General features: G+C 39.6%; 2 protein-coding genes across 4 annotated transcripts; one reads left to right on the top strand and one right to left on the bottom strand.

Annotated features, from left to right (window-relative positions):
- Positions 1-4: 4 nt before the first annotated feature.
- LOC117640605 (anaphase-promoting complex subunit 1) lies at positions 5-9259 on the bottom strand. Its single transcript, XM_034377207.1, has 34 exons — positions 8971-9259; positions 8743-8880; positions 8410-8650; positions 8079-8309; positions 7865-7995; positions 7563-7768; positions 7256-7474; positions 6985-7177; positions 6724-6884; positions 6348-6645; positions 6205-6265; positions 5959-6108; positions 5757-5875; positions 5477-5671; positions 5243-5389; positions 4842-5012; positions 4583-4754; positions 4350-4453; positions 4064-4231; positions 3797-3981; positions 3468-3705; positions 3218-3380; positions 2961-3140; positions 2573-2882; positions 2245-2472; positions 1971-2172; positions 1655-1887; positions 1379-1574; positions 1235-1302; positions 1026-1164; positions 729-935; positions 485-656; positions 265-399; positions 5-159 (listed from the first exon to the last, which is right to left on the bottom strand). Exons 1-34 carry the CDS (start codon positions 9073-9075, stop codon positions 50-52), a joined length of 5976 nt encoding a protein of 1991 aa, XP_034233098.1. The 5' UTR covers positions 9076-9259; the 3' UTR covers positions 5-49.
- Positions 9260-9352: 93 nt separating this feature from the next.
- On the top strand, positions 9353-13838 carry LOC117640606 (coiled-coil domain-containing protein 102A). 3 transcript variants are annotated; one of them, XM_034377208.1, is made up of 10 exons: positions 9353-9501; positions 9903-10179; positions 10257-10833; positions 10927-11158; positions 11242-11467; positions 11565-11777; positions 11899-12095; positions 12192-12269; positions 12457-12548; positions 12725-13838. In XM_034377208.1, the coding sequence occupies exons 2-10, from the start codon at positions 9931-9933 to the stop codon at positions 12760-12762; spliced, it is 1902 nt and encodes a 633-aa protein (XP_034233099.1). In that variant the 5' UTR covers positions 9353-9501; positions 9903-9930; the 3' UTR covers positions 12763-13838. The 3 variants fall into 3 exon arrangements, with proteins under 3 accessions (XP_034233099.1, XP_034233101.1, XP_034233100.1); XM_034377210.1 differs by having other exon boundaries at positions 12457-12572; positions 12725-12866; XM_034377209.1 differs by lacking the exon at positions 12457-12548.
- Positions 13839-14996: the final 1158 nt, after the last annotated feature.

Raw genomic sequence — 14996 nt, 5'->3', positions numbered from 1 at the left:
CACATTACATGGTAAAAAATTTATTATGCAATTAAAATAAAGCATATTATCAGCTGACATCATGGCTTGATTGAAGAATAGCAGTAATCTTCTGAATAGTGATAACAGGGAGTTGAAGATTTCTCAATCTTGAATGAACTAGTAATGGATTTACATTTTCTGGGAGGGAAAAAAGAAAGAAAGAATAGGATTGTTATATTTGTTCTACACTTGTTTTCAATAGGTGGAAATATCAAAATCAAGATAAACTAACGACACACATACCTCCAGCATTGAATGCCAAATGATGTGGCCCAGGAATACCATAATACGTTATGTAAGTGGCTAGCTTTCTGAGCATTTCACAATTTCCATTCAGTTTTCCATTGCTTAAGTACTGCCTCAAAAATGGATAAAGATCTGAAAGTGTAGCAAATAAGAAAACTAGTAAGTAACATTCAACGAAGGGTGTTAGTTCGTTGTTAACTCTGATACACCACCATACCTTTCTCCCATGATTCGAGAATCATATTGACTGATTGGTGTACTGACAAAGCGAGGTCTGCAGTGAAAACTGGCTTTTCACCAACTCTGCCTGATCTCAAGACCTGAGCTACCAGGAGCTTCAATTGCCATGTCATCACAGGGCAAGGGACACGTCTCATATTCTGAAGGCCCTTGGGTCAAAACAAACAGTTAGACAGAATCCTTTCTACACACTTAAGTGGCTGAGATGAAGTTTAACTTACCTTCAAAACGGTTATCCAGATAGAAAGGATCATTCGTTTATCCTGAGTGATGCACTCGTACACAAGTGCGGTGAGAAGTTGCATCATATGATTCTCACTTTCTCCGCTCACACCAACCTGGCTGTCGTTGCTGACTTTTTGCTCAAGGAAAAGACGAGCAAAATTCACCATTTTGGGATCTGAAGAAAATGCTAGTACTGACTCAGCCTAAAAACAATAAAAGAGATGATTATTACTCACAAAATAATTACTGTAGTAGTCAACTTTGTTTTTCAGTTAATATTGGTTCTAACTTACAGGTACACTCCATGCAGACACACTTTGAGCAGTAAGAGTTCGAGCAAGAAGACTTCGGAAACCATTAGGATCTTCAGAGTACGATAAGCAGCCAGCTCGTTGCTTCACATCCACTGTAGCAGGACCTTCCAGCAATCGCCTGTAACATGAGCAATTTATCGAAACTGGCCCACGACCAGGCTTGAAATCAATAATATGAATAATCTTACTTGAGCTGATCCCAATTCTGATCTCTGTGGAAAACCATTGTCCAATACCTCTCATCTTCTATTCTGACCTGAGTGCAAAATTCTTTATAAGAAACCACATCAGAGAAAAGGTTCAATGTGCCTAAATACATAAGTATTACTCACCTCTTTCAAAGTGCTAAGCTCTGGAAGGACACATGGAGCCTTGAGCCTCGCAGACTGATTTGAGTAATGCTTTGTGTCTAAGTACACTACTGTAATGTGGGCATAACACAGCACACCAGTGTCAATATCTCGAGGAACAATGAGACGAGGTTCCACAGCAAGTACGTACAAATGGCGGAAGGCTTGTAAGTGGTATCTGAAAGTATTTAATATAAGTGAGTCAGAAAACTCTTTAAAGGGTGAGATTGAAGCCAGCTGATGAAGCAAGTGTTTTACCTGTTATCATTGCTGTGAGTGGGAAACTTTGGGAAGAATGCTGCAAGCATGGCAGCTATGGCAGGGGGTGAAGTTGATAATGTGTATCTTCCCCCACCTAGCAACAGCAAACCTAGAGCCATGTGGGTGGTGAGATGAGATCCATAAGTTACAACAGAATTGGTTGGACCAACTCGGGCTCGCAAAAAGCGGCAAATTCGTATCACTTCTAAAGAGCCACTTCCAGCCATCACCTACATAATAAAAATTCAAGAAATTAAAATGGTTTTCTCTGATTCTATTTTACAGACAAATTAAAGAAAAAAAAATTGTTTACCATTGCAAGGGATAATACTATCACATTCAGACTGGTTTCAATGGTAGATTTCCCTGCTAACTCGGCAATGGATTTACCAAGCAGAGATGTAAACTTTTTGGCATACATGAGGAGGGTGTTAAATGCCTCTTTGTTGGCTGATCCAGCAAATTTCAGACCCATTGACATACAAGCACCAGCTAAAATGTTGCAGTAAGCTTGACTGGAAAAGAAATAAAAGAATGAAGAAGCAATATCACAAGAAGAATAAAAAAGAGCATTATAAGGCAATTACTTCATTGTTTCATAGTCCACCACAAAATCGGTGGTAGTGGCTTTAGGCTTTACAAGACAATATGGCCGAATAGATTCAGGAATATGAGACTCAACCCATTCTATAGTGGGTAAAACCTCATCCCAAAGAATGAGGTTCTTTGCTAGCATTCTCAGTAATAAAAAGTCAGGACGAACAAAGTCCAGCAAATACTGAGTATCAGGACCTTTCATCCAATCAGCTACAGCCCTGTAACATTCCAAGAAAAGATTAAGCTAAGTGTCCATTGCATAATAGACAAGAAAAACGGTTCATGATCACACAACTGTATAAATGGAAATCAATGTACCTGTTTCCAGTGTTGAAGTACATCATTCCTAAAGCAAGAGTTGCACCAGGGCCCGTCACATCAATGTTCAGCGAGTCTCCTTCACGAATGTGAAAGCTTGGGCATTTATATTTCTCCTTCTGAGAGCCTGTGACTGGCCTTCTATGCCCACCAACCATGTAGTAATGAAGCGTATCAGGAATGGCCAAATCCGCCAGACCGCACAACTCAGAGCCCTGCCCCAGAACCACGTGACCTAGTGCCAATCCTGCAGCCACAGAATATGATTCACGATCCACACTATTTTCCATTTCAGGCCCAGGAGGTCTTCCTACAAAAATACCGAAACAAAGAATGATTAGGAAAATTATGCAACACCATGCACAGAGAAGCTGATAAACCAACTCACCAATTTCAGACAGCAACACTTCTGCAATGCGACGGTGACCTGTCCCCTGATAGACAAGGCCAACACCTAACAGGGCAGCTACTTGAGTATTAGGTCCTACATCCAGTTCGATGGATGTTGGGGGAAGAAGAGCTTCGACATGGATGCTAAGCATCTTTGTTGCATTCACATCCATAGTGCCTAGAAACATGAACAAAATAAATAATGGCAGCCAGAGGCAAAACAATTAAAAAGAAAGGGTAAGTTTTCATTGTTACCTCTTTTGGAAGCAGCAATACCCAAGAGGAGTCCCACGCTCGTCATTTCATGACACTTCACCAGGTACTCAAATTTGTTTAAAACAGCTAAAGTATTGAGGTGACCATTTAGGCCCAATGCCATAAGGAAACCAGCATGTTCTGTTAACACTTCACTTCCACCCTGAACCAGTGTGAAGAAAAATAATAATGAAATAAAACAATGAACAGAAGGTGTAAGAACTCACAAATTCTAATGAGTTGAACAAACCTTTGGTTTATTGTACACAATCCAGGTGGAATCAATATTAGGAGCTGATAGAGCTATGCGCAAGCCTGCAGCAACACCATTATGAAAAAGAGGCCACATATTCATGTTGGGGACAACTTCTATGTGTGACAAATCGACAGTTGTGTTCCTGGGAGGTACTTTGCCAACTAGATTCAGTCTTGGAATAGGCAATGGCTCAGTTATAACAGGAACTGAGGAGCGGAGGGTCAGCATTCCCCTAGAAGCATTATGAAACAGTTCAGATAAAATGAAACAATACTCTCTTTCCCTTTACAGCAGAAGACATTCCAATAGTAGATGCTGTTTACCTGCCGACAGGAAGTGCCATTGTGCGAGTGCAAAGAGCATACAAGTGTTTTTCTTGTTCCTCAATAAATTCATGGTCTGATACTTCTGGTCTTTGCTGGATGGTTATCATTACAGGTTGTGAGGACTGTAGAAGTCGTTTCACCTCATTGACTCTCTGATCTTTGGGCCACCGTAGTTTCATGATCTACACAAAAGGAAAGAAAATGAGAGAAATAAGGAAATATGAAGAATTAATTGACACACAAAGTTCTGTCATGCCCACTGACCGTCTTCAGACCATCCATATCGTCCTCCAATTCAGGACTTTGGGAAATTTTCGAAGAAGTAGGACCATTGTTACCCCTTGACCCGAGTGCTCTAGAACTACTCACAGAAGCCTTAGCAGGCTCATATTGAGAGGCTAGATCTTGACGAGCTATAAGCTTGTATGCAGCCTGGAAAATTAAAAAACAAATTGTGAAGATTACTATGGATCACAGAAAGAAAGAAAGACAATTACGCAGGGGTCAGGCCAAAGCCCACACAAAATTCAGGCCCTGCACTGGAACTTACATGGGGCCAATCTCTGGGAGGGTTCTCTCTTGCTTGGTACAAGGCATCACTTAAGAGCAGTAGAATGGCTGAGGGGAGTGTCTGCAGATCTTTCCTATCAAAACCTAGAGGGCAATCAAAAAAATATCCTTGTTGTAGAACCAAAAATAAATTTATGGTCACAAAAAAAGTCTGGAACAATGCACAGCAACGATCAAGCTTTCAAGAAAACTATACTAGAAAAAACATCTCACCCATTTCCACCATAAGGAGAACAGCTCTGTGAGCTGCACTTTCTTCTCTATTCAGTTTTAGATTTGATAGCTCTCGGTTGTCATTACGACTACCAGCGGGCACAATGGGGCGCACAAAGTTCTCCAGTGAAACATTAGGTTCTTTCTGAGCAATTGTTAACAAACAGGAAAGCTGGAAAAAAAAAAAGGATTAAAAATATGTAAAGAATTTTCATATGAAAACACTGTGTATAGTACACAAATTTATTTGTTTTCATACCTGAACAATATCTTTTGTCCTTTTGTTCACATGCTTCAAATGGGGGAATGGCTGAGGCTTTGTAGGACCTTGCAGAAGAGCCAAAAGGTGCTCATAAATGCTGGGTGGTTCTGCTGGCATGTAACTTGGAGTAGACAACTTTTGAAGATCAGCATCCTTAATTTGACTTTCCTAAAAGGGAATATGTTATTTCAATTAAATTTAGAAAACAAGCACTTACACACACAACAGGTGAAAAATTATGATCAAACTACAATCATCACAATACCGTTTCCATAAATGGCTTCATGAGTAGCATTGATTGACAAAAGGCAAACATAACCAGTAGTTAGATACAACATTAGTTGCAAGTTAGGAACAACACATTTTCTCCTCTTTCACAAAATAACAGTAATAGTTACCTTAACTGGAGTTATAGGACAATGGCTGGGGTAGTCCCGCCAATAGTGGTGTGCATACTGCACAAAACGAAGGTCCGATGCTAATTGGTGTAGAAGTTGAGCGAGAAGTGGCTGACAGTCCAACAGCAGTGTGTTCAGCTTCATGTCCTTCACAAAAAAAAAAAAAAAAAAAAAAAACATAAAAATACAAAGAATATTTTTCAAATGAAGCTGAAAATTAAGCTGTTAACTTACTTCATACAGTAAATGTAAACTTAACAACACCAAAGGAATGTGACTAAAGAGTGAAGCGTTCACATTAATTTGGCCATGAGCTGCTTCACCATCAGAACCTCCAGCTGGACTATTAACTGGTGTCAGACCCAGCAGTGCAGATAGTCCAGAGCCTAATGAGTGGTGGTGTGTAGAATTCAGAAGGTATTCCCAGTCCTGTGAAAAAAACAAATCACTAGATTATTTCAAGCAAATAAAAAATTAGGTACCTTTCTCTCCCTAAAAAGTAAGTTTCTGTCACCTCTTGAGATCCACTATCACAGGTGCGCTTCTTTTTTGGTTGCAAAGTGGGACTGTCTCCATTCTCTGAAGACGGCTGATGCATCACAGCCAGTTTCTCAACGTCATATCCCAACATGCCTAGGTGAATACAAAATACAATTCATAGTAATACGATCTCAACATTTACTATTGTAATGTGTAGAGGAAAACAGAGAACAGACCAAGTAAAACTCCAAGAAACAACCGCCACTCCTGGCTTGGTGCAATGTCTTGAGTACCAGGGGCATTCCTAGCCACATACCACTTCACAACTAACTGCACAGCAATCTCTCTTGGTAACACCTGCTTCAGAGCACTTATGCACAAGGTCACTGTAGGAAAATAAAAAGGGCTTAAAACAATCCTGTCATAAATTAAAGTACGAGTTCACACATCACACAGTGTTTCAAAGAAATAGTGATACTGACCTAATGGTGAAGAGCAAATTTCAGGAAGTGACAGGCGATAAAAACTTCCATTTGAATATTCCTGAAAATATAATTTAAAATAAGAAAGTACATACTTTCTGATTTGCTAACTAATTCGACAAGATTAAATTCTCCTGTCTTACCAAAGTGACCCTATTCCTGACTGGATCTCTCAGGGAAAGTAAACCCTCCCTGGGTGTGCCCTGAGCCGTAGTAGGTGCACTGCCACAAAGGGGCGAATCCCGGCTTTTGTCATGAGGCACTGGTGAAAGCAGCTCAGCACGTTCATCAAACATGGGTTCCTGAGCATTAACGTTTCTGAAGGAAGGCAACAAGCTACTTCTTCTAGGAATGGGAGCAGGGGACATGAACAAACGATCTTCCATTGGTAATTCATGAGGTGTTGCCAAATTGCGAATAGTAGGCAACAAACTACTTCGCCTGAAAAAAAAGGGGGAAACATTAGTAATTATGTTCAGAATGTAACCCAGGTTGTAAATAAGGACATAAATCTAGAACCTTGGGAATGGTGATCCAAACTGCTGCAGAAGGTTCATGGGAATAAAGGAAGAATTTATCTGAGTAGGCATTCCAGGTACATGAACTTTTCCCACAACAGTAGTTCCAGAATAAAGCACCACACTACCATTTGGATCTATGACTACGACCATGCTTAAATGCTGGCAAATGATTTTTTTGAAGAAGAGATAAAAAGAGAATTGATTTGTTATAACAGTACTTAATGCAATGTCAGTATGTGACTTGATGTGTGTTACTCACTGTTATAGGTGCAGCATCTACAGCCGGAACACCAGCCGTTATACCGAATATAAGTTTTTCTGATGCATTTGTTTTTTCTAAACGTGAGTATAACAACTGCCTTCTGGACGGAACAAGGTAACACAGGTAGGTCTGTCCAACTACATCAGTGGTAAAGAAAGCTTTTTTAGCTGGGGCCGATTTTATGCCATCACTGGAATAAAGGAAACATTTGAGTAAAAAGCTGAAGCTGACAAAAAGTTTTTAAAAAATAACATAAGGTGTTCTTTACCCATAGGATCCACAGTTCTCAGTCCAGACAGGTTCTAAACAAATTTGAGGACATACGGGTCGTGGATCTTGTGCACAATTATCAGTCAAGAGTCGACTGAAAGCAGAGGGTGATGGGGTGCTTTGATATGATGAAGGACTAGATGGCCCAGAAGGTGACTGAAAATTTCTTGACGAGCGATTCATCCATGACTGAGGCGAGCGAGCAGGAGACTGACATCTATTGATTTACATTTGTTAGATACAAAGTAAAACTGAACAGTAACAGTCATTAAACAGAAATTATGTAAATTATTCATTGTACAAACCTAAATGAGGGAACAGGACTTTGAGGCCTACAGAATGACTGGTTGTTGCCACTGTAGGGACTACTCACACCAGGATTCATTGACAAATTCCCAAACAAACTACGGTGCAATCCAGCATTGGAAGACGTACTAACATTTCCACTACTGAGATAAACAGATGATGATAGGTTTAAAGAGCTCTCAGTTCCGCACATTGCTTGACTTTCCTGAGCAAGAAAAAGGAACAGATCAATTTCAGCTCATTCTCATCTCAAGTGACTCAAATAATCACAGAGAAATTAACAATAAAATGTGAAACATACTTCTTGCTGTGCCTTCCTAATTTTCCAAATGGAGTGGACGCCATTTCTAGAATCATACATCATCACTATAGGGGGGTTGTCCGAGCAAAATACAACATGCTGATAAGGATCACTCATGAAGTTCACGCTCCCTGATGTGGAAAACGAAGATCTATTAGACATGAATTGAGTTGGTTCAAGAAAATACTATAATAGAGAATAATAAATAGAATACCTTGCTTTACAATGACAGGAGTGATTTCATCAAGTGGGTGCAAGAGAGCAAACAGAGTTGGTAGTCTTCCATCTTCACTGTTACCTGTAGCACGCTCCAACAGAAGGCCATGACTTGTGCTCCACACACTGCGGAGTTTGAATTGAAGGGATGCTATGAAATCTTCACCCTCTGATGAGAATGCTTTAATATTACTCTCATCCACAATGCACACACAAGACATAGGTTTTCCTGCACCAAGAAGAGGAGAGTTCGGAAAAAAATATTAGCACTGTATATGAGGTTTAAAACATTCAATATCAATTACACACTAGGACCTCTGAACTCATACCTGTTGAACCTTCTGAAGAAGACTTGTCAGTTGGAGTAGTCGGAAATGTGGTCCACAGGGCATGTGACACAGTTGTCTCAACAGTGAAACAGCAAATGACAACATTGCGGCTACCATTGACATCTGTACGACCAGGATCAGCTCCTTCACCTCTGCTCCAAACTACAGTTTTGCCCCGAACATATAACTCTTCCTCGCATTGAGGATACTCTGGACTCTCTCGTAAGACCCACCACTCCACCTGAAAACAATAATTTCAGCAATATAAACATAACAATTTCAAATGAGCCGTTGTGTTAGTTGTGCCCAGAAATGATCATTGGATGTTCTCACATCAGAGGTGTCAGAGATGTTGACTTGACTCAAGAGGTGTAGCAAGTGGGATTCTGGCTGAAGTTGAGGCTTTGTCGAAGGAAGTATCACAGAGCCTGGATGAATTTGCAACCTTTCACGTCCACAGGGCACAAAGACCTGCAGCATAGAGCGGTGTCAAGACAAAGTTTCATTTAAAGTAAGTACATCACCAACAGACACAAAAATTGAAACTGGAAGAAGAACCACCTTCGGTTCTGAAGCTGCAATCATGTTGTTTTCTTCCAGACCCACTGAACTTGACAATGAATGAAAGAGTGCCGGACGAGGTATGGTTATGTTTACTGCTGGCATTGGCTACAGAAACACCTTAGGAAGTTCCAGCCCATGCCTGAAGATGATTCTTTACAGTGTATGCTGGTGAACAAGGCTCGCACTCGCTTGAAGTGCTTCTACTGCCTCACACGGCCTAATGTCATTATGCAAGATCACAGATGAAGATGAAGTATAAATATTGACAACACACTTGCTGCTTCCCGCGCCTCCCCCACCACCCCGCGCCGGACTCGAATGAAGTTCGATCAGTCGACTCTGCTACGACCGGTCGGAATATTCGAGACTCTCGATGTATGATCGAGATCCAGTGGGTTGTTTTTTTTTTTAAGTCGTTTGGGAGTAGTGTCGGAAGCCCTAATTTATTCCATTTAGACGACGTGTAAATTTACCAATGTCTGGAATTATATGCTTGTTTAAACGGAATCATTGACGTGTTGATCCTAGGTTCGTGAAGTAGATTTTCTCGGAAATGTTTCGTTTGTAAGATAGTTCGTTGACAAGTTTGTTTACGTCGAGGGAGGTGGCTGCTACTGCTATTTGCCATTTAGTGAAAATTACAGTTTTCCATTTCTTTGTGACATTATTTGAAAGCTTCGTTAATATTCCCTCTTTAATACTGGGCCTGCTATCTTGTCCCTCTCTGTTATCTCTTTTCATGACAGCTCAAACAGTTCATGTTCACATAACCATTTCTATAAATTTCTATTACTTTTAATTTTTTGTGCTGAATAATGTTTCCTTAGCTCGAACTGATTTTTCTCTTACGACTCTTGATTTATATTGTTATTTCGTAGATGTCTTATTTCATCTTTTTTATTTGTGCCCATCTTCACTATGTCAAATAGGTGTTGAGTGGGGCTGTAATCGACAAGGATGGCTCAAACACACAGTGTCAGCATGCCTGGAGGAACGTCTTCTCGGCGACATGGCCATCACAACCACTCTCATGAGACAGGTTCCTTATCCATGCCATCTGGTAGGCATGGTGATACAGAATGGGAAGCAAAAGAAGCTCATCGACAAAGGGAACTGGAGGAAGCCCGTGCCCGGGCTGCACAGATGGAAAAAACAATGCGTTGGTGGTCCGATTGTACTGCTAACTGGAGGGAAAAGTGGAGCAAGGTGTGAACTTCATTTGTCATTTGCTAATGAAATTGATGTTCTTTTCGAACCTTTCGTTAATAATCATATCTTTACAGGTACGAAATGAAAGAAATTCTGCCCGAGAAGAAAGTAAGATGCTACGTTCTAAACTTGAAATGGCTATCAAAGACAGAAATAGCTTCAAACGAGAAAAGCTTGAATTGGAAACACAGAATGATCGATTGAAGAGGGAACTAGAGAAAATCCACCTCCTTCTTTTAAAACATGATGATCAGACATTATTGGTGGAAGCATTGGCCCATGAGGATCCTGAGAGAGATTTGACAGTTCAGAAACCAGCCAGACTTACGGGCTCCTCGCCTGTCAGCAGCAGCAGCTTGCCATCACCAAAGGCAGCATCCATCAACAGCCGAAGCCCTACTGCCTGCAATGGGAATGGTGGAGAGTCTGACAGTTCTCGCAAAAGCACTGCTGACCTGCACAACAAGATGTGCAGAGAGCTGAATATAGAGGAGTATGTTCTCCAGGGAGCAGTACCTCGGCATGCTGTTGAAATGTACTACTCAAGTGGCAAAGAAAATGCTCTTGACGCGGAAGAAAATGCTGACAGCCTTCTTTGTCCCCGGGGTGGACTTGAATCACCTGATGCAGCTGCAACTGAAGATGGCAAAGGTATGTTTTAAAGGGAACCATAGGTAAGGATTAAGGATCGTGCTTGTTCTTAGTTCTTTCTCTTTTCAATTTGTTTGCTTTCTTACATCACAGCCTTGAGGAGTCATTCACCAAATGCAGTGGATACCTTGGGCTCACATTATGATGTGGGCAGTGGTAGCAGTGTTGGTGGTGAACCGGGGGAAGAGCGAGGGCGCAGAGGACGAGTGGGCGATCACAACCGTTCAGTGTCAGCCTGTTCTTCATCCCCAGATCGTGAAATATTAATTCAGAGACTTATGTCAAAACTGGAAGAAGCTACAAAAACTATACAGACACTAAATGAGTAAGAAACTTCATTCGTGTTTCTTTATTTTTCAATTTTCTGCAGAAATTGCTCATATAGCTTTTTTGATAATCTATTTCTAGGGAGAAATTGACCAGGCGAAACACGATTGAGCGTTTGGAAGCTGAACTGCTTGAGTTAAAAGTTAGATGTGAGGATCTGTGGCAAGAACGACAAAAAGCAGTGAGAGACTTACTCCAGCTTGAATCTCTTCAAGAGGATGAAGTGCGACACATTCGAGCAGAACTTCAAGATGAAGCATCAAGTCGAGAGGGGATGGATCGTCGTCTGGCGGATCTCAGATCAGAGGTGACTTTGAATTGTAGTTTGCATCAAATTCTATAGACAATCTTAAATATTTCTCCATTACAACATTGAGTTAATCTTCATTTTCTTGGACCTGCAGCTAGAGAGGTTGCAAGCTGAGAATGCTGTTGAATGGGGTAAAAGGGAACGTCTTGAAACCGAGAAGCTGGGGCTGGAGCGTGATAATAAGAAACTTAAGGCAGAATTGAAGGATGTTCAAGAACGGCTTGCAGAACGACGTGCCAAACCAACCTCTGCTTCCTCTGATGCGGAATTGAGACAATGTCAGCAAGAGCTAGCTGATAGAACCAAGGTAAGTTTACAACAATTTTTTCAAATGTTAGTAATGAGAACAATATTGTTTGTTAGCTTTTTTCAGTAAAAGCTGAGAAAAAAAAGTACAAACCTCTCTAATTTTTCATTTTTACTTTAAGGAATTATCAAGTCTGAAACATTCTCAAAACAAGCTTAAAAAAATTATCCAAGAAAAGGCAACAGAGCTTGCCCATGCTGCACGCCGTGCTGAGCAGTATGAAGCTGAAGTGAAACGCCTGCGAGGGCGAGTAGAGGAGCTCAAGCGTGATTTAGCCATTGCCGAAGATGAAGTTGATGTAGCCTCAAACAACATAAGGTAATTTTTAAAATGATATTTGGGGTTTTTGGTTGTCAAAATTTTAGAATTTATCTACAATCCGATTTCTCACATGGCTATTTCTTGGCATTTCAGGAAACTGCAAAGGACTAATGATGAGCTGCAAGAACAAGTTGAGAGTTTACAAGTTCAACTAGACCACACACAAACTAGGTAAGTTCAAGGAGTTTTCTTGCTGTTGAAAACTATACAAGAGCTTCTTATTGTTTTCTCAATCCGTTGTGAATTGCCTTTTGCCTTTCATCTTTACCTATCTGTGTGATAATCATGATGGAAACGGGGCTAAGCTTTACTAACTTTTTCTGTCTTGACTCTTTGTATTGCTTGTATCACAATCTAGACGTGATACTGAGAACTCAGCTTCACCATCGGGCAGTAATGGAGATGATGAGGCAGAACCAGATGCAGATGATGAAGAAGGTGAAGGAGATGGTCTGTCTTCTTCTTAATGCGCTGGTAAACTAACACTTCCTGGCAAATAATATTTCCCATTTCTGTCTGTTAATATCTTTCTAGCTTACCTTTGTCTTTCTCTCTTCTTTTATTAACAATTATGTAGGCTTTACCTTTTCCTGTTTTCGCCCATCTAACAGCTCTTTCCTTTCCAGACTCAGAAACTCTACATCCTCGAGTCATCTGTCAATAAGGAATCCTAAACACTTGCTTGAACAAGGCAGTGATGATGATGACGATGATGACGACGACGATGATCTCAACTTGTATTAAATATGAAAGCATTAATGCATTTCTAGTCAATGCCTAAGTAATTATTTTTTTTGGTTTCTCATATTTTTCTGTATCTAAGCAACTTCAATGTGGCATACATTCCACTACTTTTTATGGGTCGTAGACCTTAATTTTAATTTAGACAAATTCTGTTTTATGAACTTACTTGCACCAGCATGTTAAGTTTATCGATTTGTAGCATAGTTTTGACTGACTTGGTTTATTCGTTTGGGCTCAGTATGTCTGTATAACGTCATAGTTTTCTGTGATATGAATGTGAATCTACTAAGAGAATTATTTAAAACACTTAAAGAGCACCTTAGTTCACTGTTATTTTCAGATCAATGCTACTCAGTAAGAGAGATACAAGCTTTACAAGTTATATAACATTTTTGAATGTTGGTAATGAAGGTGATCTATTTATTTTTGGCTTCTATACTTGTTGTCTTCTACCCTCTTTCTTTTTTTTCTTCTCGAATTTTAAAGTAATTTCCCAAACGGAATATCCACTCAAAGCAATATAAGAAGTGTGCTAGATGGAATTCCTGAATAGCATAAATATCTGAATGCAATGGCCCCTGGCTATGGTCACAAGATTGTGGCTTTTTTGTTTATGTGAGCTTCAATGTTAATACTTTAGAAATGACTTTAAACCATCAATGGTGGCAACATAAAAAGTAATGTTATTATAAGAGAAATTAAGTTGCTGAAGGCCTATGAATGTTACACATTGAGGGGCATTATTTGTTCCTGCACTGGTTTTGCTGTAATTACTGTAAGTTGTTAATATGTTTCTGTTATAGCCTATGTTCAGCAGCAATAATCTTAGTATTAATCTCATTGTTGTATTATATTGTGTTTTTAACTATTTATTTAGGTCTATGTCTCATTGATTTTTATATCAAGTTTTGTTCCTAGTCAAAATGTGGCCAACATGTCATGTATTATAATACAAAATAGATCATGGTGGGACTTAGTTCTGCTCTCTCCGCATTACTCATTAACTTTTTTTTAATTCTTCCTCACTGCTGTTCTCCTGTGAACAATCATACTGGCGTGCACAGTTTGAGGTTTAAGGGGAGTGGAGGGCTAATTTTGGGTGCAATTTTACCCAACTCTCTACGGCCTGTCTAAAATTTGCACTAAAATGTATATTTTTGGAGTCTTTACCCCACTGTGCACGCCAGTGTATCATACTATCAGTATATAATTATCAGTACTGCAATTCCTTCCTAGCTGCAGCAACAGACTTAGATGTTTAGCAATTTCCATTATTTCTTGTTTCTTTTTATTTGAATTTTAATCCAGCCAACAGATTTGTGATAAGTATAGTACTATATCATCTGTGTACACTATGGTGTATCTGTTTTCTGAATGGATAAATATTTGTTTAGAGTAACGCTTTAACGCAATCAACAAGACTTCCAAAGTACTGAAAACTGACACATTGAAACATATCAAAGTAGTCTAAAAGTTCCTGCATCGCATTTGTTTTTCTATTCCAAATGTTGCCTTGGAGATTCTTTAGTCAATTTAGGGTGAAAGGTTCTAACTTGTTTTCGTATGACTTTGCCTTTCTATTTGCCTTCATGTGTTCTTTTAAATTTGATTGCCTAATGTGTCACTTTCAAGGAAATATACTGAAATATTGACTCTTAAATGTTTCCTTTGTGTTTTTCCTTTCTTTAACTTCCTTTGAAGCTGCTCAAATATATTTAGATAGCATTTTCTGTTTCTGTGAAAGTGAAGGGAAACTTCAAGTATTAATGAAAGAAATTATTCTGTGAATGTGGTGTTGTATAACTGGACAAGCAGGAAGTAAAGGGACCTTTGTACCTGAAATTGTTGACTTTAAATTGCACATGTGAGTGTCAAACACTGCTTTTTCAGATTTTTGCAGGACTTACTTTGGTTCTTAGCCTTTTCTGAACAACATAAAGTTCGTGTATTAATAACAAAGACTCACTAAAATAACCATAGAATTTATAAAGTCTCACAAATAGGCCTGTGTATTTGCATTAGAAGTTGAGATTATGGAATTATTGATCGTAAATATGAATCATGTATTCACAAGTAATTTGGCGATCATGTGGCTGTGTTTGGACTTTTGGCCAGGTCGACTGACTGAAGCGACTGAGTTGGCAGGCGAAGAAT

This window comes from Thrips palmi, unplaced genomic scaffold, assembly GCF_012932325.1.
Source record: "Thrips palmi isolate BJ-2018 unplaced genomic scaffold, TpBJ-2018v1 HiC_scaffold_12, whole genome shotgun sequence".
NCBI classification, from domain to species: domain Eukaryota; kingdom Metazoa; phylum Arthropoda; class Insecta; order Thysanoptera; family Thripidae; genus Thrips; species Thrips palmi.
Note: the sequence above shows the minus strand (reverse complement) of the source record. Positions and strands in the feature narration are given on the sequence as shown.

Coding starts and splice junctions, on each gene's coding strand:
- LOC117640605 (XM_034377207.1), bottom strand. CDS start 9,075: ATGCCAGCAGTAAACATAACCATACCTCGTCCGGCACTCTTTCATTCA. Junction 3,141..3,217: donor TATTGCTGCTTCCAAAAGAG/GTAACAATGAAA, acceptor TCATGTTTCTAG/GCACTATGGATGTGAATGCA. Junction 2,883..2,960: donor AGTGTTGCTGTCTGAAATTG/GTGAGTTGGTTT, acceptor GTATTTTTGTAG/GAAGACCTCCTGGGCCTGAA.
- LOC117640606 (XM_034377208.1), top strand. CDS start 9,931: ATGGCTCAAACACACAGTGTCAGCATGCCTGGAGGAACGTCTTCTCGG. Junction 10,180..10,256: donor GGAGGGAAAAGTGGAGCAAG/GTGTGAACTTCA, acceptor ATATCTTTACAG/GTACGAAATGAAAGAAATTC. Junction 12,096..12,191: donor GTAGCCTCAAACAACATAAG/GTAATTTTTAAA, acceptor TTGGCATTTCAG/GAAACTGCAAAGGACTAATG.